Raw genomic sequence first — 25,656 nt, forward strand, 5'->3', positions numbered from 1 at the left:
GTCAGGCTACGGTGGTGATAAGACATGGCAAGGTCAGGCTACGGTGGTGATAAGACACGGCAAGGTCAGGGTACAGTGATGTTTGGACACGGCAAGGTCAGGGTACGGTGGTGATAAGACATGGCAAGGTCAGGGTACAGTGGTGATAAGACATGGCAAGGTCAGGGTACGGTGGTGATAAGACATGGCAAGGTCAGGGTACGGTGGTGATAAGACACGGCAAGGTCAGGGTACGGTGGTGATAAGACACGGCAAGGTCAGGGTACGGTGGTGATAAGACATGGCAAGGTCAGGGTACAGTGGTGATAAGACACGGCAAGGTCAGGGTACGGTGGTGATAAGACATGGCAAGGTCAGGGTACGGTGGTGATAAGACATGGCAAGGTCATTGTACAGTGATGTTTAGACATGGCAAGGTCATTGTACAGTGATGTTTAGACATGGCAAGGTCATTGTACAGTGATGTTTAGACATGGCAAGGTCATTGTACGGTGGTGATAAGACATGGCAAGGTCAGGGTACAGTGGTGTTTAGACATGGCAAGGTCAGGGTACAGTGGTTATAAGACATGGCAAGGTCATTGGACAGTGATGTTTAGACATGGCTAGGTCATTGTACAGTGATGTTTGGACACGGCACGTTTAGTGTATGGTGGTGTTTGGACACGGCAAGGTCAGTGTACGGTGATGTTTAGACATGGCAAGGTCAGGGTACAGTGGTGTTTAGACATGGCAAGGTCAGGGTACAGTGGTTATAAGACATGGCAAGGTCAGGGTACGGTGGTGATAAGACACGGCAAGGTCAGGGTACAGTGATGTTTGGACACGGCAAGGTCAGGCTACGGTGGTGATAAGACATGGCAAGGTCAGGCTACGGTGGTGATAAGACACGGCAAGGTCAGGGTACAGTGATGTTTGGACACGGCAAGGTCAGGGTACGGTGGTGATAAGACATGGCAAGGTCAGGGTACAGTGGTGATAAGACATGGCAAGGTCAGGGTACGGTGGTGATAAGACATGGCAAGGTCAGGGTACGGTGGTGATAAGACACGGCAAGGTCAGGGTACGGTGGTGATAAGACACGGCAAGGTCAGGGTACGGTGGTGATAAGACATGGCAAGGTCAGGGTACAGTGGTGATAAGACACGGCAAGGTCAGGGTACGGTGGTGATAAGACATGGCAAGGTCAGGGTACGGTGGTGATAAGACATGGCAAGGTCATTGTACAGTGATGTTTAGACATGGCAAGGTCATTGTACAGTGATGTTTAGACATGGCAAGGTCATTGTACGGTGGTGATAAGACATGGCAAGGTCAGGGTACAGTGGTGTTTAGACATGGCAAGGTCAGGGTACAGTGGTTATAAGACATGGCAAGGTCATTGTACAGTGATGTTTAGACATGGCTAGGTCATTGTACAGTGATGTTTGGACACGGCACGTTTAGTGTATGGTGGTGTTTGGACACGGCAAGGTCAGTGTACGGTGATGTTTAGACATGGCAAGGTCAGGGTACAGTGGTGTTTAGACATGGCAAGGTCAGGGTACAGTGGTTATAAGACATGGCAAGGTCAGGGTACGGTGGTGATAAGACACGGCAAGGTCAGGGTACGGTGGTGATAAGACACGGCAAGGTCAGGGTACGGTGGTGATAAGACACGGCAAGGTCAGGGTACGGTGGTGATAAGACACGGCAAGGTCAGGGTACGGTGGTGATAAGACATGGCAAGGTCAGGGTACGGTGGTGATAAGACACGGCAAGGTCAGGGTACGGTGGTGATAAGACATGGCAAGGTCAGGGTACAGTGGTGATAAGACACGGCAAGGTCAGGGTACGGTGGTGATAAGACACGGCAAGGTCAGGGTACGGTGGTGAAAAGACACGGCAAGGTCAGGGTACGGTGGTGAAAAGACACGGCAAGGTCAGGGTACGGTGGTGAAAAGACACGGCAAGGTCAGGGTACAGTGGTGATAAGACACGGCAAGGTCAGGGTACGGTGGTGATAAGACACGGCAAGGTCAGGGTACGGTGGTGTTTAGACATGGCAAGGTCAGGCTACGGTGGTGATAAGACACGGCAAGGTCAGGGTACAGTGATGTTTGGACACGGCAAGGTCAGGCTACGGTGGTGATAAGACACGGCAAGGTCAGGCTACGGTGGTGATAAGACACGGCAAGGTCAGGGTACAGTGATGTTTGGACACGGCAAGGTCAGGCTACGGTGGTGATAAGACATGGCAAGGTCAGGCTACGGTGGTGATAAGACACGGCAAGGTCAGGGTACAGTGATGTTTGGACACGGCAAGGTCAGGGTACGGTGGTGATAAGACATGGCAAGGTCAGGGTACAGTGGTGATAAGACATGGCAAGGTCAGGGTACGGTGGTGATAAGACATGGCAAGGTCAGGGTACGGTGGTGATAAGACACGGCAAGGTCAGGGTACGGTGGTGATAAGACACGGCAAGGTCAGGGTACGGTGGTGATAAGACATGGCAAGGTCAGGGTACAGTGGTGATAAGACACGGCAAGGTCAGGGTACGGTGGTGATAAGACATGGCAAGGTCAGGGTACGGTGGTGATAAGACATGGCAAGGTCATTGTACAGTGATGTTTAGACATGGCAAGGTCATTGTACAGTGATGTTTAGACATGGCAAGGTCATTGTACGGTGGTGATAAGACATGGCAAGGTCAGGGTACAGTGGTGTTTAGACATGGCAAGGTCAGGGTACAGTGGTTATAAGACATGGCAAGGTCATTGTACAGTGATGTTTAGACATGGCTAGGTCATTGTACAGTGATGTTTGGACACGGCACGTTTAGTGTATGGTGGTGTTTGGACACGGCAAGGTCAGTGTACGGTGATGTTTAGACATGGCAAGGTCAGGGTACAGTGGTGTTTAGACATGGCAAGGTCAGGGTACAGTGGTTATAAGACATGGCAAGGTCAGGGTACGGTGGTGATAAGACACGGCAAGGTCAGGGTACGGTGGTGATAAGACACGGCAAGGTCAGGGTACGGTGGTGATAAGACACGGCAAGGTCAGGGTACGGTGGTGATAAGACACGGCAAGGTCAGGGTACGGTGGTGATAAAACATGGCAAGGTCAGGCTACGGTGGTGATAAGACACGGCAAGGTCAGGGTACAGTGATGTTTGGACACGGCAAGGTCAGGCTACGGTGGTGATAAGACACGGCAAGGTCAGGGTACAGTGGTGATAAGACACGGCAAGGTCAGGGTACGGTGGTGATAAGACATGGCAAGGTCAGTGGACAGTGGTGATAAGACATGGCAAGGTCAGGCTACGGTGGTGATAAGACACGGCAAGGTCAGGGTACGGTGGTGTTTGGACACGGCAAGGTCAGTGTACGGTGGTGATAAGACACGGCAAGGTCAGGGTATGGTGGTGTTTGGACATGGTAAGTTCACTGTATGATGGTGTTTGGACACGGCAAGTTCACTGTATGGTGGTGTTTGGACATGGCAAGTTCAGTGTACAGTGGGTCTGGACACGGCAAAGTTAGTGTACAGTGTTGTTTAGACATGGCAAGCTCAGTGTATGGTGGTATTTGGACATGGCAAGTTCAGTGTAAGGTGGTATTTGGACATGGCAAGGCAGGTGTACCTTGTGTAACTAATATTGTGTAACTGTTACTTGATCTTCTGTGTAGGTTTACCCCTATCTTGTTGTCAATGACGCCTGTATGACAGAATCTCGTCGGGAGGAACGCATACTCCAGCTGCTGCGACTTCTCAACTTGTACTTCGAAAAACGAAAGGTACCATTTTCCTACCAAAATTATTTGTTCAATGTGGCTGTGTCGTGTACCGTCTCTTATAAATGGTTCTTATTTAGTTGATTATCCATGAGGACATATATCATGAGCATTTGGTCACGACTTTTGCATGTTACTTTGCGCTAAAGGAATATTGAATATCAATAACCCTTTCCTGTCATATTTTTTTCCTGTGCCATAGGAGGCTTGTAAGAGACATCTCCTGTTTTCTGTACCTCGAGTTGTTGCCGTCTCGCCGCAAATGAGACTGATTGAGGTCAGTACGTCTAGCTTGTCTGTCTGCCTGTCTTTCCCTCCATCCTGTCGGTCAATGTCACTTAATGGTCGATGTCACTTAACGGTCGATGTCACTTAACGGTCCATGTCACTTAACGGTCCATGTCACTTGACGGTTGATGTCACTTGACGGCCGATGTCACTTCACAGCGCACTCACAGGTTGTTGTTGTTGTTTTTATCGTAGGACAATCCTTCGTTCATCTCTCTTAGGGAGATACTAGGCAAGGTAAGACTCGTTTACTGTACCATGCTGCGCCCGACACAAAAATAACTAGAGTTCATACTTTACAAGAACTTTAGAACTAGATCCTAATTTCTAATTCAGCGAACGCAGATAGATTATGAATTTTCTGTTTTCTGCCGTCGCCCCTGCTAGAACTCCCTAATCATGCCTTGGTTGTAGCGTTGTGACCGCAAGCACATCGAAGCAGATTCGCCCATAGCCCTGTACTACGAGCGCTTGGCCGCCGTGCAGTCACGTGGTTTGCAAGTTACTCATCAGGTGCTGAGGGACATCCTCCGCGAGATCCAGTCTACAATGGTCCCAGAGATTATGCTGAAGGAATGGGCCCAGTACACGTACGCGGACCCCACCGATTACTGGACATTCAGGAAGCAGGTCTGTACCACTGCCGCATTTCGCGTGTCTTGGTAATTTGGCGTGTCTTGGTAATTTCGCGTGTCTTGGTAATTTCGCGTGTCTTAGTAATTTGGCGTGTCTTGGTAATTTGGCGTGTCTTGGTAATTTGGCGTGTCTTGGTAATCTGGCGTGTCTTGGTAATTTGGCGTGTCTTGGTAATTTGGCGTGTCTTGGTAATTTGGCGTGTCTTGGTAATTTGGCGTGTCTTAGTAACTTGGCGAGTCTTGGTAATTTGGCATGTTTTGGTAACTTGGCAAGTCTTGGTGATTTGGCTTGTTTTGGTAATGGCGTGTCTTGGTGATTTGGCGTGTCTTGGTAATTTGGCGTGTCTTGGTAATTTATCGTGTCTTGGTAATTTGGCGTGTCTTGGTAATTTAGCGTGTCTTGGTAATTTAGCGTGTCTTGGTAATTTGGCGTGTCTTGGTAATTTGGCGTGTCTTGGTAATTTAGCGTGTCTTGGCAATTTGGCGTGTCTTGTTCGTTTGTTTGTTTCGCCGAGGTCCTATGCTTTGCTTTTGTGTTTTGTTTTTGCATCAGTTGACGCTTTTGTTTCAATGAGCTCACCTGCCTGTTCTTTGTGTGTTTAGTTCTGCGTTCAGTTGACGTTGCTGTGTTTCGCCGAGTTCACACTGCATCTAACTCGTCTCGGATCCGAGATGCTTCAGGTCGCGCAGGACTCGGGCCGACTCACTGTCACGTATTTCAGATTTGAGATCGACGACTCGAAGGGTAAGTGACAAGTAACCAACAAGATCGACGCGATATAGCAAGAAAAGTTTAGCTCAAAATGAGGTTTTGCATCGCTAGCCTCACTCGGTGACATCTTGTCAGCAAGCATATCTTTTTTTTCGGATTTTCTTTTTATTTCCTTACTCAAAAAAGAGAAAGGAAGTATTTATTTCCGGGATATAATAATATTGAACATGACTCACGACATTTTGTTGTTGTAGGTGAGCTTGATGCTAACCGCCCTGTGCCGTTTCGCTTGACGCCTAACATGGCGGAGTTTGTTACCCCATTGGGCGTGAGCGGAGTCATGTCGGCGTCCATGGTCGCAGCTGCCCGCTGTCTGGTTGAGCCGCAGTTCAGCATTCAGAGCATTCTGCGCGCGGTGCTGAGGGACGAAATGATCGCCTGGCATAAGAAGGTATAGTCTGTCAGAACAAAACCAACGATTGCTAAGGTAAGATGGGACCGCGTGCAGGCATTCCTCGCCTTCCCCTTCCTTCAGGCTAGCTACACAGCACGGGATTACTACCGGGGACAGCAACTGCCGTCTAATAAAAATAGAGTAACCTATTTTATGTACTATCGCTTTTCTCGCAAAAGCGAACTGAGCCAGTAGGTTACCTGAACAAGCGTCAAATAATAGTCGGAGCGACGAGGCGCCACCCACTCTCGTCGGCATTTATTCGTTGCACTTTCTGGTTTTTGGCGGTGCGAGAACCTGTAACCCAGGGTATGCTGCTAACCACCCGAAACCCCACACTACCCGGCCGCAGAATGATACGCTATGGAGTAAGAAGTGTTGCCCCTGTTCTCTCTAAAACGTTTGTATGACCATTTTTTTTTTTTGGACTTTGAGAAGTATTAAGTAAAGTACGCCTATGTTTCAGAAGCAAGACGAGACGTTCACCCTTCCCTTGAGCTCGCCTCCTGCAGACATGGACAGCGAGTTGCTCATCACTCTAGTCACTGGCGCCGTCAACGCCATCACCACTCGACTGCAAAGTAAGGCGACCGCATCCAGCCAGTCAAAGTAGGCGCATTTTGTTCCATTTAGTTAACACCAAATACATTTCTTGTTATAGATCTAGCGCAGTACGAGGGAGGTGAGACCAAGGTGTCGACTCTGATCGCTGCTGCTACCAGTGGTGACAACTTGTGCCGCATGGACCCCGCTTGGCATCCCTGGCTATAGGCTTGGCTTGACTACCCCCCTCCCCACACACACACCATGTGACCACAAGTTAGGGATCTCTGACAGTCGCCGTTTTGTAACCCTTAGGAAAAGACCACGCGCGAGAAAGCATTCGTTTCCATCGGATAATTTGGAAAAGTATTGTAGTATTTGCGATCGAAATTAGTGAATAATGTATAAAACATGTTAGATGGCTATTTTGTTTTAAGATGGCTTTTTCGAAATTACTTCAAATAATAGTTTTGGATTAAACAAGAACGAAGTTGTGGCTGACTAGGTAGCAATGCTAGGCCGTTAACCCGTCGTCACGTGGTCCCGGTTCCATAGCCATACTTCTAAGTCAAATCTCTGTGGGGTTTTGTAGGATTCGGGTAAGCTAGAATTTTCCCTTTATAGTACTTGTTAAAATAAACCGCTTCTTGTATGTAAAAAAAAACACAATGTATTGTTGAACACTTTTATTTTTTTGTGCCATATGAAACTTTATACTGTACATTTGTTTATTTAAAAGAGTGAAATAAATATTCACACGTAATCGTGCCTTTTGGTGTCAAGAACTCACATTTTGCCCAGGCAAAAATGCCAAGAAGCTGTTCTGGTTAAATTAGGTCTTGTTTAGACGTTTGTTTGTTTGTTTTTTTGCAGTAGCCGCTGAGTCGTGAAAAATATTCTCTCGTAGCGTCTACGCAACGCAGGCGATAATCAAGAACATTTTTTGTATGGCATGGCATCGTTGTTGTCTCGCGCGGGAAGCATTGTCAAAAATTTTATAACGTCACGGAACATGATTATCGCCTGCGTTGTGTGGACTTTTTACAGAGTCAGCCGCTACTCGTTGGCTTAAAGAACGGCGTCTAAACAGATCGAATTGCTGAGCCCAAGAGCCAATAAATAGCCTTTTTCACCTAAATGGAAGGACCGTCTGCTTTTTGAGAGTAATGGGGCCATACAGGGCACCCATCCTCGGTGACCACCCACAGAAGTCAGCATTGACAAAAGCCATCCATCTGCATCAAATACCGAGGGAACTTAATAAGCGATTTTCATCTGCATCTAGTACTGAGGGAACTTGATAAGAGCTCTCACTGCAGTTACAATCTCGTCCATCTTTTCCACAGCTAGTGAGAAAAAGTAGAACATTAAAACAGTACCCGTCTTTATAGTAACAAGAAAACGTTGGAGCCAGTCTCTGTAGCAACCAAGAAAAAATGGAAAAGGGGAAGTCTAAACCGCCCTTAAAGTTTGTGTGCAAGTTGGTTAACACACAAAGCCATTCCCTTTGAAGGATGTCTATGCATTGTTGCAATAGAAATATTTTTAATTATACCATGTTCTTGTTGTAGACAACAATTTGAACTGGAAAAATGTTACCTCTCGAGCAGAAATCCAGAGTCTCGGACCCCAATCAAAACCAATCCGTCATATTACATTTTTTTTTCTAGGAGCTGTACAGCCATCACCTTAAAAACTCGTACATTCTGCTTGGTAGTGGCCATTTTGCTGGGCGTTACAAGGCACGTAACACCTCAATAAACTCGTACATTCTGTTTGGTAGTGGCCATTTTGCTGGGCGTCACAAGGCACGTAACAGCACAGTGTGCTTCATTCTTGTATTGCAAACTAGACTTACTTAATAACCGGCATAACTCGGTCACCATTTCTTGGAAGGCAGGGAAGAACTCATCGTACTGCTCCAAGCGCTGGATAAGGCTGAAAGAGAGACCAACACCCAAGTTGTATGGGGTTCTTTCACGAAAAAGAAATAATATACTATAAAAACATTACCACCGTAGTCCAGTCACTTTGAAAATCTAACAACTACAAAGTTCTTCTCCATATCTGTCACTCGCGTGTGCTAATCCATATTCCAAAAGCCTTACAGAATCCTTTTCATGACGTCTAGTGATAACATTTTTACTGGCCATGTAATATTATACTGCTATTTATGACTACTTGTATCTGAGTAACAGCGCCCAGTAGCCGATCTAGTGGGAGGGTTTAGGGGGTTTAACTCCCCCCCCCCCCCCTTTGGGCTGCCAGAAAGCCATATGTAACCCCCTTTGTCACTGGGCCAAACCCCCTCTTTAGCGAAAAGCTAGATCCGGCGCCAGCACCAAGAAAACGAAGCAATGCTAAACCAATAGCGAGCAGTCCAACATCTTCCAAAACCGAGCAGCATCAAGGATTGCAAGCAAAATAGAACCATAAAGTTCGCAACAATGCCGCTGGTGTTTCCCAAATAGCGTCGGTGCTGTGTAAAGAAGCGCGGTGAAACCTTACCCTGGAAGATCGTCGACTTTAAGCAGATGTCTTGCCTTGCTTAACTTTCCGACAGCATTCACCACATCTGACGCCTTACAGCACGGATCTGTCACGGCAAACGCGTTAGAATACAGCACTGACGACAATGCCAGCACACGCTATCCCCTACCTAGGTTCAGCAACTCTCGCATGGTGTTCATAGCATTGTAGACTTCCCCTACTCGCAGGTATAGCTCATTCATGCGTGGGAACACGCCTGACACGCTTGTCACATCAAACAGCTTTTGGAAGTGTGCCACGATGCTCTGTAACTGCTCTGCACTGGGTTTATCCGACCCTCGTAACTCGCTGGGGAGCGCCCGCGTGCCCTGATATGCCAACGACTCGATCCGAGCCCTCAAATCACGCATTCGCAAAGGCTTGCGGTCATCGGCACGAAACATGTTATCAGGTTTCCACGGCATCAGGCTGACTGCCAGGTGATCGACAGCTGTCTGTAGATCCTATAGGGCAAGAACATGTCATTGTCACAGTCACTTCGGTTTTTCCAAGGCAACAACACGTTAATGTCACGTATCCATGTTTTTTGTTTATATCCTGGAAACTGCTTGTTATGCAACTTCAAAATTTCCTGTTTTTAATTTGTTACAAGAAACTGACCCCATTATGTCCTTACAAAAGCACAACAGTATGGAGTTCGTGTTTTGTGATGTTTTTTTTTAATCTGAGCTATGTCTTACTATAATGCACTCGAGTTCCAGTCTTGTATAATTTGTAGGTTAAGGGGGGAGTACGCGCCTTTTTTTTTCTTTAGGCGGATTTCCTTTCTTTAAAGGACGTTAGTGACCTCCAAAAGTCGAGTTTATAAATCTGTCAGTTTCTAATCATGTGGAGGAGCACGTGGGAGAAATGAGGAACTATTTGAGAGAGAGAAACGTTTTCACCTTCATGTGCTTTAGCTCTTTATGCCATAGACGAAGGGTGGGGAGAATGTTCTGCCAGGCCCGCTGACAGTACAAGGCATGCGAGTCAACACTCTGGGACATGTCCTCTGCAGACACGACTAGGGCACCCTTTTCCTGGGTCAGCGATAGAATGTCTGAAATCAGCTGAAAAGATTAAAACAAAAGTTCGTTATTTGCCATCATCAGGACAAGCTCAGAATACTGGGCGCTTGCCTACGCATTACACCAGAGAATTTCATCCTTCTTCAAGTTCGGGACAGTTCCACTTGGACCAGTGAGCCAAGGACCGGAGAGCCAAGTCCAAGACAGACTAGACCTATCATGACAATATACCTTTTCCATCGATGGGTAAGCCTCTGCCATCACATCTATCGAATCCAGTCTGTCTGTCAGCTGCTTCAAGTCAGTCACTTCTAGACGGCTACACACCTCCTATAAATAATATACTAAATGAGCTTGTTCCAAGTTAGTTACTTCTAGACGGCTGGGTACTTTCTGATAACAATATATTACAATAGATTGTTTGAAGGCTGCTCTCGGACTTAGGGAGCGGTCATGTATTACTGAGGGGGGAGGGGGGGCTGGCAAATGTGTAGGGGGGCTACATTTTTGGGGGCGCGGATTTAGGGGGGGGGGGGGTAAACAAATTTTTGGCTGTCATTAAAGGGAGTCACATTTTTGGGGGGCGCCCAATTTAAGTCTGGTTTTAATATAATACTGAGCAAGAGATTCATTGTTTAAATGGTAATTTAATTCAGTTTCTACTATTTGTATAGCTAGTCCCATATTGTTCAGGTACCAATCTTGTCTTTATATAAATACATTTTGAGAATCCCTCTCATGGTTGATAGACAAAGCTGCCCGTTCTAATCAGTTTAACAATCAGTTTTGCAAAACCTAGACTCAAATGTCTTTGTTAAAATTGTCGACGACGTTTTCTAGCAACACCGGAATTTGTTGTTTATTTCTGTGCAACTCTTAAATTAGCGAAAGTGAAGATTCATACTTAACTTAAATTAAATAGGGCAAAATTGCCAATAAAGTTTACATTCAATTACACTCAGTATATCAAGTCTCTGTGGTTGTAAAGACATATAATTATCTAATATAAAAAAGTGTAGGTGGTGGGGTGGGTGCAGTGGGGGATCAGGTTAGGGGAGGGTCACGATTTTTGAGCCCAGGGTTTTGCAAAAATACCGACTACCCCCCCCCCCCCCCACCACCACCACCACCAACCAGTAATTAAGGACCGCTCCCTTAGTCACACTTGTTCGCAAACAGAATCCAATAACTGTTCAGTGAACGGAAACATGTGATTCAGAGCAAACTATTATTCACTTTGGGCCTTTTAACACGTTACAAGCTTAACTTGATAACTCCGCTAAGTTAGCGCTGATGACTATATATACGTTATAAATACAGGCGGTTATTTAGAAAAAAAACTTAGATCGCATGTGCATATGTTCAAGAGCAGTACTGCACATGTGTTTCAAGTCAGTTATATGGCTACACACATCCTCTAGTATATTCTTTAACAATAAAAGTATAACGTTTACCTTTATGTATTCTCTACAAACGTCGATGGGTAAAAACTCGATATCACCAACCTTTAAAAAGTGAAGTTAAAAACGTCAAGTATAAATTATGTCACACTCATAATTAAAACCGCATTGTCACCCTTTTTGAGGACCTACAGAAACCTGAGAGGAATGTGCAGGGTGGGCAACCAACCCCCCTGACCCCCTTGGCGCCCAAAAAATGGGTAAATTTAAGACATCTTCAAATACTATGCTTTTTACATCCATCTACATTACATCCTCTCAAAAAATTCCAACAGACACTTTCCTTTTACAATTTTAAAATATTTGTCATGTTTTCCGTGAAAAATCTTCGGAGATTGTAATCTAATCGCCCGGGAGTAAACTGGTGACACTGTCGCTTTGATATAAATTTTACTTACATTTGTAGAACATCTCTTTGTCTCAACTGGTACATCACGATCAGTGAGAAGATGTCTCTTGCGAGGAGGGCTGAAAGAGGCAAAGCCAAAAACTTAAAAAACAAGTGTAGCACAATAAAACGAGCAATAAAGCTAACAAGAAAGAATGGCTTTTACAGCATTAAAATGGGTTAAATTTGGTTAAACTTGGTAATTTTTTTTCGCAGTAAAAGACCCTTCAAACAAGAACGATCCAGAGCCTCAAAAAAGAAAGAAGCTACCTACCTAAGATTATTTTGAGCAAGAAGCTTCTCCAACTTCTTGTTGTATTTTCGTGTCTTTTTCCACTCCTCTGTTCGTGGCCTGTTAAAAAAAATGCACATTGGAAAATTGATATTGAACTTGACTTCATGGATATAGAGTATTATTGAGGATGACCAGGCTGGCCAGTGGCACCATCCAGGCGTGTACATAGGGTGGGGGGGAGTGGGGGGTTGCGTACACTAAAAAGTGGGTTGGTTAATGTTTCCAGAATTCAGGGCCAACTCATGAGTGTTTTGCCTGACACATAGCTATTCTCTACACAAACACACACACGACACATCCACACACATTTATTGCTTCCCTGTCTATTGAGGAAAACACTGTAAACCAAGCAATTAGTGTTTGACAATATGGTTCCTAGTCCCCAGATTGTAATTATTTTAAAATATTATTGGTTGTTTATTTCCCCTTTTATTTACTGTGCATGTTAACCAAAGTTGACTTATATACACAAGATAATATAGACTCGAAATGTAACCACATTCACTTGACCTGTCACACATGAACTAACCTAGACTGCAGATCAACTTTCAAATTTGTGTTTTCATTTTCCAGCAGTCTGATAAGCTTTTTTGCATCTTTCAGCTGCCTCTCATAAAACTGGTGTAAATAGAAAACCAGATTAGTATACCTTTTTGTTCAGACACTACTTTGAAATATCAGCACCCCAAAATATCACCGCCTCCATATATTATCACCCCCAAATATCACCTCTTTAAAAATATATCACCACCCTTAAATATCACAGCCCCTAAACATTGCCACCCCCAAATATCACCACCCAAACACCAACAAATATCAGCACCCCTAAATAGCAGCACCTCCAAATATTACTACCCCCAAATATCGCCACTCCCAAATAAAAAGCAACACATCAGTTGTATTGAGCCTGACTAAATCAATTTATTTTGTTAGTGCTGCTCTCCTAAAACTGACCCTGAAATCATCTCCACAGCCTTTAGGCTTAGCAAAAACACAGAAACAAAGTGAATTGTGATAAGATACCAAGTTCTTATCTGTGAGCTCTTTCACTCTTCTCGGAGATGAACTGGCAGGACTTGAGGATTGGCTGCTTCTCCACTTGCCAGCCATGCCTGTCCTAGACCCAGCCTCCAGGGGTGACCTGCTGTGGCGGGCATTGTCATCTTCACTTGTCTCTCCTGATGCAAGGTCAGACACATCTGAAACATCTTTGTGCATGGCACGATTGTCGTCATTCACATCTCCATAGGTTCCAATATATGAAGCACTTAAGGCTTTATTCTCTTTTCTGCAGATAGATCAAGATAGACAAGTCCGTATGAAATAGAGTAGTATTGCAGAACTGGGATTCTAGAAAACCAGCATACTTGATTTGTTCCATCTCCTCCTTTAGCTCATCTATCTGGGCTTCATAGCTGTCAACAATGTCGAGGATCCTGAAATTAAATGCTAACCAGGTTAATTTACAGAATAATTATTACTATTTTAAACACACATTCTGTTCGGCTAAATAATACACCTAACAAACACATTGACTACCCAAATAATGCAAGTAAATTAAAATGGCTGGCTGAATCATACCAGTAAAACACCCACTCTGATTGGCCAAGAACAATTTTAAGATGTCCTAATAAACCATTCTCACTGGAATAAAAATGAGAAAATTTACCTTTAAGGCCCATTTTTGGAGAACATATCTATTTTTTGGAGGAGTATGATAATATAGCACAAAAATCAGCAAATTATTCATTAATTAATCAGCTTCAGGTTAAAGTCACTTAACATATTTCCGCACAAAATTACCTTGAACCTTGCACAGCTCTCATCTTACCCATAAATACACGTATTATTATTACTAACACTGTACCTTTGATCAACATCACTCTGTTTGCGTGGTGAACGATTTTTGAAATGCTTGAACATGAGTCTCTGTCTTTCTAACCGTTCTTCTTCCTAAAGACCCAACATGGACTCTGTCAGTACAGAAACGAATATGCGATGTTAGTCTGCTAATCCAACTTGTAGGCCATGAAACCCTATCCTCATCTAACTAGCAAAATAAATTTCCTTGAATCATGGTAAAACCAGCTCAACTCTCAAGTATCTTATCATGCCGAGAAAACTGTATATTAAAAACCTTGTGCACAAGGTCATGGCATCGTTTCTGCAGCCTGGAGGTTTCTTCATCCTTTTTCTGAAGCTTTTGCTCCATCTGCTTGTACATGACAGCAACCTCGTCCTTCCCAAGTTGCAAGTCTTGAACTTCTTCTCCGTGTCTATGAAGCTCTGACATATGTCGGTCCTCATATTCCTGCAAATTAATTAACAACTCCATGGGGCTCCTCTTTTGATAAATATGCATCACATTAAATTCACGAAAAAAAATAATGTTTCTTCATTATGCAGTTATTCAATTTTAGTATTTGAAGTGGGTGAATGAAAAATATGATTTAGATGATGTAGATGGAGATTCTTACTTGGACTTTTATTCTTTCAGTTTCCAGCTGTTGTTCCAGCCCTCTGATCTAAGTATTAGAATGCAATGTACAGTAAAAATAAGAACAATTATGTATAAATCCATAGCCTTTTGAAAGTCAAAATACAATGCTCACCTCAGTTTCATAGCTATAAATAATTTCTGCATTTTCTTTGTTGTCTTTTCTGAAAATGAAAAAAAATTGTTAATGAAGCAGCCAATCAGGCTGCCAATTTACAACTCTGCACAAAACTCAGTCACACAAAGCTATATCCATCAACTAATTCAAGGGAGTGACAGAGATACTGTCCATCAAATACAATTAGTTTTTAGTCTTTAATCATGCATTGTTACTTTGAAGCTCTTTTGCAAATAGACTGTTGTATTTTCAAATGTATAAAATGACAACAACAAAGTAACTGAGTGACATTCTTTAAACAGTTGGATCAAGCATACTGATTTTCTACCACGTTTGAATAATTGGCTCTGAAAATGTATGATTCGTTTATTCAATTTGTACAAAGAACTTTACACTTACTGCAGCCTATTTGAAGCAGATATAAGTTCTTGCACAAGGGCCTGTCGTCTGTCACAATCAGACATGAGACTTTCAAGGGTATGGCGCAGATGTTGAGAAGTGTGTTCCTCAAGTATGACAGCCCCTGCATTAAGGCATAAATACAAATTTGCTTAGCTCATTTATAAACCCAGAATGCCCCAGTCTATCCATAGCTACATTTATAAACCCAAAACGCCCCAGTCTATCCATAGCTACATTGGTAAACCCAAAACGCCCCAGTCTATCCATAGCTAGATTGATAAACCCAGAACGCCCCAGTCTATCCATAGCTACATTGATAAACCCAAAACGCCCCAGTCTATCCATACCTACATTGATAAACCCAAATCGCCCCAGTCTATCCATAGCTACTTTGACAAACCCAAAACGCCCCAGTCTATCCATAGCTACATTGATAAACCCAAAACGCCCCAGTCTATCCATACCTACATTGATGAACCCAAAATGCCCCAGTCTATCCATAGCTACATTGATAAACCCAAAACGCCCCAGTCTATCCATACCTACATTGATAAACCCAAATCGCCCCAGTCTATCCATAGCTACATTGATAAACCCAAAACGCCCCAGTCTATCCATACCTACATTGATAAACCCAAAACGCCCCAGTCTATCCATAGCTACATTGATAAACCCAAATCGCCCCAGTCTATCCATACCTACATTGATAAACCCAAATCGCCCCAGTCTATCCATAGCTACATTGATAAACCCAAAACACCCCAGTCTATCCATACCTACATTGATGAACCCAAAATGCCCCAGTCTATCCATAGCTACATTGATAAACCCAAAACGCCCCAGTCTATCCATACCTACATTGATAAACCCAAATCACCCCAGTCTATCCATAGCTACATTGATAAACCCAAAACGCCCCAGTCTATCCATAGCTACATTGATAAACCCAAAACGCCCCAGTCTATCCATACCTACATTGATAAACCCAAATCACCCCAGTCTATCCATAGCTACATTGATAAACCCAAAACGCCCCAGTCTATCCATACCTACATTGATAAACCCAAAACGCCCCAGTCAGCTACATTGATAAACCCAAATCGCCCCAGTCTATCCATAGCTACATTGATAAACCCAAAACGCCCCAGTCTTACTAGGATTGAAAATCATTCTAAAAACTGAACAAAGCAAGAAGCAGGAAGATTTACCTGATCTTAGAGGCTTACCAAAGGGAACGGAACAAACCAAACACTAACTTGAGTACTGCTCCCAATCTTATAAACTAATTAAAGACAACCGAAAATAAAGCTGGGAAAATAAAGAATTGTTCAAAGCCTGCAGGGAAATTACCAAAAAAATATTTCTTGTCTACAGCTAACGCTTTGATAGCCAACTTTTGAAGATTTTCCAAAGAAGAAATCTTGAATTAAGATTCGGCACTTTCTGGATATTCTCACTGCTGTGCTAACTCACACTAAGGCAATTAGCATAGCGCGTGAACTGTTTTAGGATTCTGGAACAAAATCCTGATTGGTCGATTATGGTAAAGGAATGTGGTTTGGTTTACAGCAGCCACTTGTGGGGAAGGCGTGCGAGACACTAAAAGCGGCTGCTAAGCAGACTATCATATGTGGAACGTGTCAAATTTGGCTATTTTTCAAGGAAAAAAGTTTTTACAGTGGGATGTTAACGCCTGTGCCCCTTGCCCCCACCCCTATCTATGCACCTGGTTTCCAAATGAAAGATGAGTGTTTCATAGCAAAGTGGGCAAAAATTTTCAAATAAAATATTGTCAGAAGTGGGTCACCCTACCTGCAGGAATTTCTGATATGTGTTGCCTTGGTAACACCATGACAGCGTGAAAGCCATGATGTCGCAGCTGCCTGTTCACTTCTGACCAATCAGAAATTACTCCACTCTGAAAAAGATATCAATTGAGGCATATAAAATGCAACAACTACAAAACCTGTAATGACTAGACGTAGATCAATTCATTGAATGTCTATTAATCAATTACCGTTCTTGGTGAGTGGCCAGATGAGTCTACCAAAGAAAGCATAAAATAAACCAATTTTGGGTTTCATATTATTGTTTTCATAGAGCATAGTAGTAATAAAGCAGAAATAAAAAGATCATACCTTGTTCATCACCATAGCTACCACTTAAAGTCAGCATTTCGCTGTTGTTTTTGTTTTCGCCCTGTCAAATAACAGATATTAATTACCCAAAAGTATAAAAGTTAATTCAATGAATCTGAGTAGGCTATGTGCAATTTTCGTGAACTTTTCTTGCTGCCAGATAATGGAAACACAAACTTCGGCCTTGCTATATGTTACTAGCGCTCAATCTAATCACTTACATCTTGCTTGCTGACACACAAGACAAATACCCAAACATTAGAAAAATGCGCCTTGGTTACTCCAGCACTTGTTTTGTGTTTGATGAAGTTTTCCAAGAGGAAAGTAAACAAGGGAATTGCCTAAACATCAAACGAACTCTAGTGTAAATTTTATCAGAAAATGGCCCGAACAGCATCACACTTAAACACAAACTTACTGATTCCATGATGAGCGGCAGGTCAGTTCCAAACCACCTTGCTAAAACATTAAAAACTGCAATTCAAGATAAAAATCATTAAAAAGCTAACACTCAATCCGCCATCTTGGTTCCAACGATCGCGTACCCAAATATGGCAAGGGATGAATACATTATCATAATTTATGTTGTATTTTTAGAACGGAAACTGGCGGGAATATTTGCACCAATAAGAATGCAGGTGTCAAAAAACACGGCGCACGTGCTCAAGAAAAAGATGGCGGCGGTTGGTGCTGGATCGCTCGGTAAGTTTGTATGTAAAATACTTGGTTAATTTCTTTATTAACTATTTTCCTATATCAGGAAGTGTTTGATAGTTTAGGTATAATGATAAGTAAAGTTTAGGGACGTCAAATTATTTTTAAGAAATCTGTTAAAGTCATTTACTTATTTCTGTTTCTGATTGTCGTTTGGGGAATGATCATCAAAAGTATAACTTAAAAATTCAGGGCCACATCCAAACCTATTTGAATTTCCATTGTATTTATTGCGTCGTTCTGTAGAAATCAAGGTGTGAAGTCCCATTGGCCCTGTATTCTGTAGTCGCTCCTGTTGATTACTTGGGATTGTTTACTTTAGTTTTAGTTAGTAATGCCTAGTGCACACTAGCAACATAACAACATAACGACATGGGCGCCCGCTCTATGTTTAGCCCAACATAACGACATGGGCGTGCGCACTATGTTTAGCCCGACATAACGACATGGACATAATGACATAAAAGAAAAAACATGTTTTTTCTCTTTTGTCGTTATGTCCATGTCGTTATGTCGAAGATAAGAGTGCGCGCGCCCATGTCGTTATGTCGCTAGTGTGCACTAGGCATAACTTCTACTTTATTACTTTTCAACACTTTCGTATCAAGAAAAGTTAAGTATAGCAAGTTAAGTAATAAGTTAAGCATAAGTACTTATTAAGAGAGTATTCTACAACGTGTTGAGTTTGGAATCTAATAGCTTATTTGGTGGCTTCTTTTCCGTGTTTCAGCACTTCTCAGTGTCTCCAACAAGAAAGGCTTGGTTGAGTTTGCAAAACAACTTCATGATTTAGGCTTTAGGCTGGTGGCTTCTGGGGGGACTGCTAATGCTATCCGCAATGCTGGTATCCCAGTCCGGGATGTGTCAGAGATTACTGGCGCCCCTGAGATGCTTGGGGGCCGTGTGAAGACATTACACCCAGCAGTACATGGGGGTAAGTAAAATAAGATTCTAAGTGATCATGGTTACCATTAGACTCACTCCAATATATTATAAACCTGGTTACCCAAACTCAGATAACTCTACTTTAATGATACAACTCAAACTAACTTCAGTTTTCATTGTATTTGGACTTTTTTTTCTTATTTGGTTACTAAAGCTCACAGGCCTGTAGGGGCATGTATTTGTTTACTCATTTAGCTGACCTTTTTCTCTATTTTCTCTATTCTATTTCGTCCTGGCTTCCAGTAGTACTCAGTTTTCTTTTATAGTAGTTGTTACAATATGTCAATCATCCAAAGTTAAGTATTAGTTTTTATTACTTAGTATCAAATTTCCATACCTGCCAAACCCCAGACTTAAAATAATGGTATATTTTTAGGGGGGAGGGGAGGGGGTCAGGATATATTCAATCGATATAATGACTGTACTATCACAGCTAATATCTATTTGATAAAATATGATAAATGGGTACGCTGTGGTAAAATGGCAAAAACTTTTATTGCAATTTTCAAGATGTTCCCCCATTAGAACTTTGGAGAACTTTTGGGAAGTTAATAAAGACATACTACTCTGTTATTTATGAGCGAAATTACTTGTGTTGCAATAACTTTTTGGTAACACTAGATTGACTGGACTGAACATCAATTTGGACTACTTCTTGAGAGGCCAGCGTTTTAATTCCATTGTATCCTGATCACAGAGCGCTTAAAAATTCTCTTTAAAGAGCCTTGAAGTTTGTGGCCGACATGATTTAAAATGCCGCCTTACAAACTCGCCTGAAAACGGCTTGAAAGTATAAGCCAATTTCTCAACAATTTGTGCGCAAATGGTCAAACTTGTTTGATTGATGTCTGCAAGCTTTTCGGTATTTTGGAAGTCCTGTGGTCTCGAGAAATGCCTGCAAATAGCGAAAGTTGGCAGGTATGCATTTCAGTTGGAACTCAAGCAAGAAATGAAGCTCACGCTACGATTATTATCACGTCTTTACTCTACCTTAAACCTATTGAAACAGGCATGGACCTTCCAATTGAGTAGGATGGTTATTCCAAATGGGGGAGTTAAAGAAGGGGAAAGAACAGAAAGTGCATGTCCCTAAAACACGGTTCGTTTATAAAGTTAATGGAAAATGAAGGAGTTTGAGTACGGAGGATAAAGTAAACCCAAATTTTCTTGAAGTCATGCCTTCTTACCCTCCTAACATGTGCTTATGATTTAATGATGATTTTTGCAGCATCTCTCCTAAAACAGCAAATTCCATTGTAAAGAATCTAATGATAGAGGACAATTATCTCTACATCAATAAACTTTTCTAGCCACATCCCTCTTCCCAAGTAAAACGGATCACTCTTTCAGGTTTCACCCCACCCCCTTCACCCCAACCACCCTCCATGAAAAATCCTGAGTACTGTAAATACTGGAAACAGGAAAAATATCTCTCTTCTGAGGCTGAATTCAATGTTTCCATGAGTGCTTGTTATTGATATGATGATACTCTTACTGATATACTACATATGTATTCTGTGGTGTGACTCACTTGTTACATACTTTCTGTAACTTTTTGCTTATCAGGCATTCTGGCCAGGGTATCAGAAGGTGACAAAGCTGACATGGCAAAGCAAGGCTTTGAGTATATCAGGTGAGTTGTCAAGAACTGTAAATAGAGAGGCAGACATGTCAGCTCATACATCATATTACATCTCATTTCCAGAGTTGTCGTTTGTAACCTCTATCCCTTTGTGAATACCGTGGCCAAAGAAGGTGTTATAGTCTCAGAAGCAGTTGAGCAAATTGATATTGGTAAGTACCCTTTTGCAAATACATTGTGGAAACTTTCCTTGATGGTGTGCTTGCTAAGATTACCCAGGTGCATATCAAGCAGAGGATACAGGCAGCACCGCACCCCTTGTGCATTCTGAAAGCTATGTTTCTCTATACAATATCTATAAAAAAATCCTAGATATGCTGCCTAGTCATTGTCTTAAAGTAAATACAAGAGTTATGACCATTAGTTGTTAATAAAAATAACAAAATTTGGATTTTGACTGTAGATCAAAATCTTAAGGTTACTCCGACAAAGCTTGGTTAGACCTTCTTACGGTGCCCTCTTTTGACAGGTGGAGTGACTTTGCTTCGAGCTGCCGCCAAGAACCATGAGCGAGTGACTGTTGTTTGTGACCCAGAGGACTATAATAAGTAAGCTCATGCAGTTTAATGCGTTGATTGGTTATCTTTTATCTGTCTTATGAAACTTAACAAAATCTTATGTTGTAGAGTACTATCTGAAATGACAGCAAATGAGACTTGTGATACCCTGCCAGATACCAGAAAGACACTTGCACTTAAGGTGAGCATACATCTAATATAGAAAAAAAATTTAATAGATTTTATGCCATGGGTATTACTACCATATTCTGTACATACTGAAGTATTTCTTTGCCATCCTGATTGGCTAGAGAAGTTTATGTAATCAGGTAATTTTATCTTTTTCATATCTGTATTTGTTTACTTTCTAAAACTGTGAAGGTGGCCATTGAAGCAGGCATTGAGATAGGATATTCTATAATTAATGTTTTTGTCTGTTTAGGCTTTCAGTCACACTGCCAGCTATGACATGGCCATCTCTGATTACTTCCGTAAAGAGTACAGTGAAAATGTATCACACATCCCGTTACGGTATGGCATGAACCCCCATCAAAAGCCTGCCCAGCTGATGACCATGCAGCCTGAACTTCCTGTCAAAGTTCTGAATGGTGCTCCAGGGTTCATCAACCTGTGTGATGCTTTCAACTCTTGGCAGCTCGTCAGGGTGAGACGGCGATGGAATCATTTTATGAAAAATAGACATACACATGTGGATTTTATGAGCAAAGATTTTGAAAATATCCTTTTTTTTATCCTAATACTATTTCAAGCACTAAGCCTAATGGAGAATATCACATCTGTATATTCCAGGAGTTGCACCAGTCTCTGGGCATACCTGCTGCAGCCTCATTCAAACATGTGAGCCCGGCAGGTGCTGCAGTGGGCACCCCTCTTACCCCAGATGAGGCCAAGGTGTGCATGGTAGACGATATGCTGGATAGACTGACTCCTTTGGCTACTGCTTATGCCCGCGCCAGGGGTGCTGACAGAATGTCATCATTCGGTGACTGGGTTGCTTTGTCTGATGAATGCGACTTAGCAACTGCCAAGATCATCTCTAGGGAGGTAAGCTAGGGAGCAGGGTCACCACGCCCTGCTAGGTCTTTATCCCCAGTTGGAGATGCACCCCCATAAGAATTCATATACAGACATAAGATTGCTTGTCCTATCTCTGTAGATGTAGAGATGTTTTAGATTTTCTATCCCTTAGGGCCTCTTCAAAGCTCCACTATCCCTTAGTATGATTTGAGCTGTTTGTGGACAAGAAATAAATTGATTCGTGAATTAACTAAATACCATTTTTGCATTGAAAATAATTATCAAAAAAGAAGTGCAGCAAAGTGGTTTACCAGCTAGTGCTTTGTGCTGAGAGTGTTTGTTTAATTGAATTTTTTCCAGGTTTCAGATGGAGTTATCGCACCCAGCTATCAAAACGAAGCTCTGGAAGTTCTTAAAAAAAAGAAAGGTGGAAAGTACTGTATCTTACAGGTAAGATAAGAGAGGATGGTACATGACACTGCTTTTTGCCTAAGCTTTTGATTACCCACACATCTTGATCTTAGTGATCATGATGTGTCATTCATTATCCACTGAATGGAGCAGATAATTCCAAATTCTTGGAGCCCTTCTCTATCACATTTGATATATCAGTCGTATTTATTTAGATGGACCCATCATACGAACCACCTGCACTAGAAAGCAGAACAATATTTGGATTGCAACTTGAACAGCTGCGAAACAATGCCAAGATCGATGCTGATGTGTTCAAGAATGTTATGACTAAGCGAAAAGATGTAAGTTTTTGGTATATAGATATTTTAATTCATTTTATTTGCATGTGTGGAATGAGTGCATACTTTAAGTGCTTTGCAAGCAGAGCCAGTATTGCTGTTTTCACACCATATTAGGAGGTCGAAAAGTAGTTCCCCAGCATTTCCTTTGGCTTAGGGTGAGTTGAGTGTCACACTTCCCCATTGTTAGCACTACACAAGGCTTCAAGAGTTGATTCCATGACATTGGAAAACAATTAGGAAGCTACCTATATTATATATTATATAATATAATATATAATATTCTAATAATAATAATAATATATATATAGTATATATATATATATATATAATATTCTAATAATATATAATATTCTAATATATATTATTTTATTTTCCAGTTACCAGAGTCAGCTGTGCGAGACCTTACTGTGGCAAGTATAGCCTTGAAGTACACTCAGTCCAACTCTGTCTGCTATGCAAAAAATGGCCAGGTAAAAAGTGATTGTCTTGTTGGTCTATCAGTGCTATCGTGCTTGTACCCTGTCATTATTAGTGCCAATTATTTTGTGACAGTTCTTTCAGGATTTAGTCAGAATCAAAATTCTTGACAATAATGGATGGACAGATCTTTGATAGGCAAATACTGCAGACTGATAGACACATTTTCTTTAAAAAAATAATAAATCTGTTCATGTTTTCCAGGTGGTTGGCATAGGGGCTGGACAGCAGTCTAGAATCCACTGCACAAGGCTGGCTGGCGACAAGGCAAATAATTGGTAAGTTACTAATAAAACTTCTGTCTTAATGACTTTTTTGACTAATTAAAACATGACTCTATTTTTATGAAGGTGGCTTCGTCATCACCCCAGAGTTTTACAGATGTCTTTTAGGAAGGTAACCTGTTTGATCATTTGATTTCATCTAAAGTATGAATTTGGTATAAAAGTTATAGTAGTCTGTGTTTGGTTTGTTTTCAAATTGTTTTTATTTTTTTTGCAAAAACAAGTGTTCAATTTGTTTGTTTTTTGTCTGCAGGGTGTCAAAAGGGCAGAGATGTCTAATGCAATTGATGTGTATGTCAATGGAACTGTGGGACAGGTAGGCGTATTTATTTCCCCTTTCCTTACTTTTTTTCTTTATTTCTTTGCAACCTGTGTAAACAGTGCATTTAATTTGAAAAAGCATTGGCTTAAATCCTTGCAATCTTGTCTTCTCGTGCCTTTGTACAAAAAATGATATAACTGGAAAGACTACAGGCAAGCTGTAGAAAAACTAGATGGTCTGTTCTGACAAAGGGCTAATGCTTGAAATGTCTCTGCAACTACTCTGTTTCAAAGAGTGGTTAACATACCTTTTCAACCTTGTGTTGATTTATACCTTTTGTTAAAAAAAATGTAAGCCAGCACTCAGTGATTTCAAAAGGTGTTATCCTCCAGGTGCCTCTTTATATAGCTTTGTTGCTATAATTTTAGGACACCGACAAAGCTACATGGGAGGCCATGTTTGAGAGTCCACCAGAGCTCCTTACTGAGGTAACTTACAATAGTTCCTTTTTCCCCAACTAGCATTGCAACTAGGGCTACTCAGAGGTCAAATCGTTACCACCATTGACATTGCTATGCATTCAACCTAGACAAGGTCTCAAACTGTAAAAGTTCTTCCAACAATCAAAAGTGTTGATGTCATACACCCATGCTTCTTCAAATACAGACATTTATCATTCAGTTAAATATTTACTTTGAGATGGCTTACTTATCAAGGAACTAGCCGGCAAGCAAATGTTTTGTGAATCAATGGACTAATCAATGTTTGTGATCAATGCTTATTTGTCTAGCTTGAGCTTTTAAAGTTTGTAGGTCAGCACTTTTGATGGCAGAATTGTGTTTGTAAACAGTAAAAGAGTAGGCTCATGTTTCTTGAATCTCTGGCTCAACATTGAACAGATTTATTTCCTAAGCAATTATCATCTTTCTCCACTTACAGAATGATAGGAAGGAATGGATAGCTAAGTTAAAAGGAGTATCTCTCAGTTCAGATGCATTCTTCCCCTTCCGAGATAACATTGACCGTGCTGTACAGGTATGTATTCAGTGAAACAGGTTAACTACAGTAGCAGGAGGGCAGAGAAAGCCTTCCCAATGAATGGGTTGGTAAAAAAGATGTAGAGATGTAAAGATGCTCTCACACATCACAACCTGTGACATTTCAAACATTTGCAGCTTTGTAAAGGCAACCCTCAAATCATGAATCATGGAGTAAGAAAAATGAAAATCAGATGTCAAAGAAAGACATCTTTTCACAAATCATGGCCATTTTTTTAATACAAATCACAAATAGAATTGAAGCCTGATCATGGATCACAGGACTAACATTTTGTTTTGATGCAATTTGTAACACCATGAGACAATAATTACCCTTATTTTTGCACTTTATTTTCAGAGTGGTGTAGAGTTCATTGCAAGTCCATCTGGCTCTGCTGCAGATACCATATGCATAGAGGCTGGAGATGAGCACAATATCACAATGGTCCACACAAATATACGCCTCTTTCACCACTAGAACCCAGCATTTGCTCCAGAACTTCAATCGAAAAAGCAATATTGTCGGCTAACTGCTAAACCTGCAAACAATAGAAAATCACAATGAATTTATCTGCAATTTAGTGTAGGATGCACATGCTTGTGTTGTGAAAAAAAATAAAGATGAACTAAAGGCATGTCCTGCTACAGGGAATTGTCACATTACTTTTTGATTCTCTCTGCCATTGACTTAGTAAGCAGAGGGGAACACTTATTTAGGTGGGAGTGGGGATATCACCCATTA

The 25,656-nt window shown here is 41.8% G+C and overlaps 3 protein-coding genes across 4 annotated transcripts in view; 2 read left to right on the forward strand and 1 right to left on the reverse strand.

The window, feature by feature from the left end:
• LOC116615981 (transformation/transcription domain-associated protein) overlaps positions 1-7,072 on the forward strand; it is a 57,039-nt gene extending 49,967 nt beyond the window's left edge. The window contains exons 115-122 of one of the 2 annotated variants that reach the window (XM_048724305.1): positions 3,672-3,779; positions 3,979-4,053; positions 4,260-4,301; positions 4,479-4,694; positions 5,303-5,444; positions 5,666-5,862; positions 6,332-6,446; positions 6,527-7,072. In XM_048724305.1, coding sequence (XP_048580262.1) covers positions 3,672-3,779; positions 3,979-4,053; positions 4,260-4,301; positions 4,479-4,694; positions 5,303-5,444; positions 5,666-5,862; positions 6,332-6,446; positions 6,527-6,636 — 1,005 coding nt within the window. In that variant the 3' untranslated portion in view covers positions 6,637-7,072. The remainder of the gene's footprint in view (positions 1-3,671; positions 3,780-3,978; positions 4,054-4,259; positions 4,302-4,478; positions 4,695-5,302; positions 5,445-5,665; positions 5,863-6,331; positions 6,447-6,526) is intronic. The other variant, XM_048724306.1, reaches the window with a different exon arrangement.
• Positions 7,073-7,079: 7 nt separating this feature from the next.
• On the reverse strand, positions 7,080-17,813 carry LOC5508908 (centrosomal protein of 70 kDa). The gene is made up of 21 exons (XM_032377744.2): positions 17,682-17,813; positions 17,264-17,324; positions 17,143-17,168; positions 16,938-17,043; positions 15,123-15,246; positions 14,721-14,769; positions 14,586-14,633; positions 14,246-14,419; positions 13,976-14,061; positions 13,476-13,544; positions 13,132-13,396; positions 12,638-12,726; positions 12,088-12,165; positions 11,824-11,893; positions 11,420-11,470; positions 10,197-10,295; positions 9,843-10,007; positions 9,068-9,401; positions 8,917-9,004; positions 8,267-8,346; positions 7,080-7,754 (listed from the first exon to the last, which is right to left on the reverse strand). Exons 1-21 carry the CDS (start codon positions 17,688-17,690, stop codon positions 7,690-7,692), a joined length of 2,136 nt encoding a protein of 711 aa, XP_032233635.2. The 5' UTR covers positions 17,691-17,813; the 3' UTR covers positions 7,080-7,689.
• A 98-nt stretch (positions 17,814-17,911) lies between these two features.
• On the forward strand, positions 17,912-25,549 carry LOC5508907 (bifunctional purine biosynthesis protein ATIC). The gene is made up of 17 exons (XM_001629402.3): positions 17,912-17,965; positions 18,708-18,911; positions 20,489-20,555; positions 20,628-20,716; positions 21,034-21,112; positions 21,191-21,263; positions 21,504-21,725; positions 21,872-22,126; positions 22,460-22,549; positions 22,726-22,854; positions 23,232-23,324; positions 23,536-23,609; positions 23,682-23,727; positions 23,869-23,931; positions 24,306-24,365; positions 24,817-24,912; positions 25,273-25,549. Exons 1-17 carry the CDS (start codon positions 17,938-17,940, stop codon positions 25,390-25,392), a joined length of 1,788 nt encoding a protein of 595 aa, XP_001629452.3. The 5' UTR covers positions 17,912-17,937; the 3' UTR covers positions 25,393-25,549.
• Positions 25,550-25,656: the final 107 nt, after the last annotated feature.

This window comes from Nematostella vectensis, chromosome 2, assembly GCF_932526225.1.
Source record: "Nematostella vectensis chromosome 2, jaNemVect1.1, whole genome shotgun sequence".
In the NCBI taxonomy this organism is placed as follows: Eukaryota; Metazoa; Cnidaria; class Anthozoa; order Actiniaria; family Edwardsiidae; genus Nematostella; species Nematostella vectensis.

Coding starts and splice junctions, on each gene's coding strand:
- LOC5508908 (XM_032377744.2), bottom strand. Junction 10,008..10,196: donor CTTACCCATCGATGGAAAAG/GTATATTGTCAT, acceptor TAATCTTTTCAG/CTGATTTCAGACATTCTATC. Junction 8,347..8,916: donor AAAGTCGACGATCTTCCAGG/GTAAGGTTTCAC, acceptor TCTCTCTTTCAG/CCTTATCCAGCGCTTGGAGC.
- LOC5508907 (XM_001629402.3), top strand. CDS start 17,938: ATGGCGGCGGTTGGTGCTGGATCGCTCG. Junction 21,726..21,871: donor ACTCTTGGCAGCTCGTCAGG/GTGAGACGGCGA, acceptor TGTATATTCCAG/GAGTTGCACCAGTCTCTGGG. Junction 23,728..23,868: donor TACAGATGTCTTTTAGGAAG/GTAACCTGTTTG, acceptor TTTTGTCTGCAG/GGTGTCAAAAGGGCAGAGAT.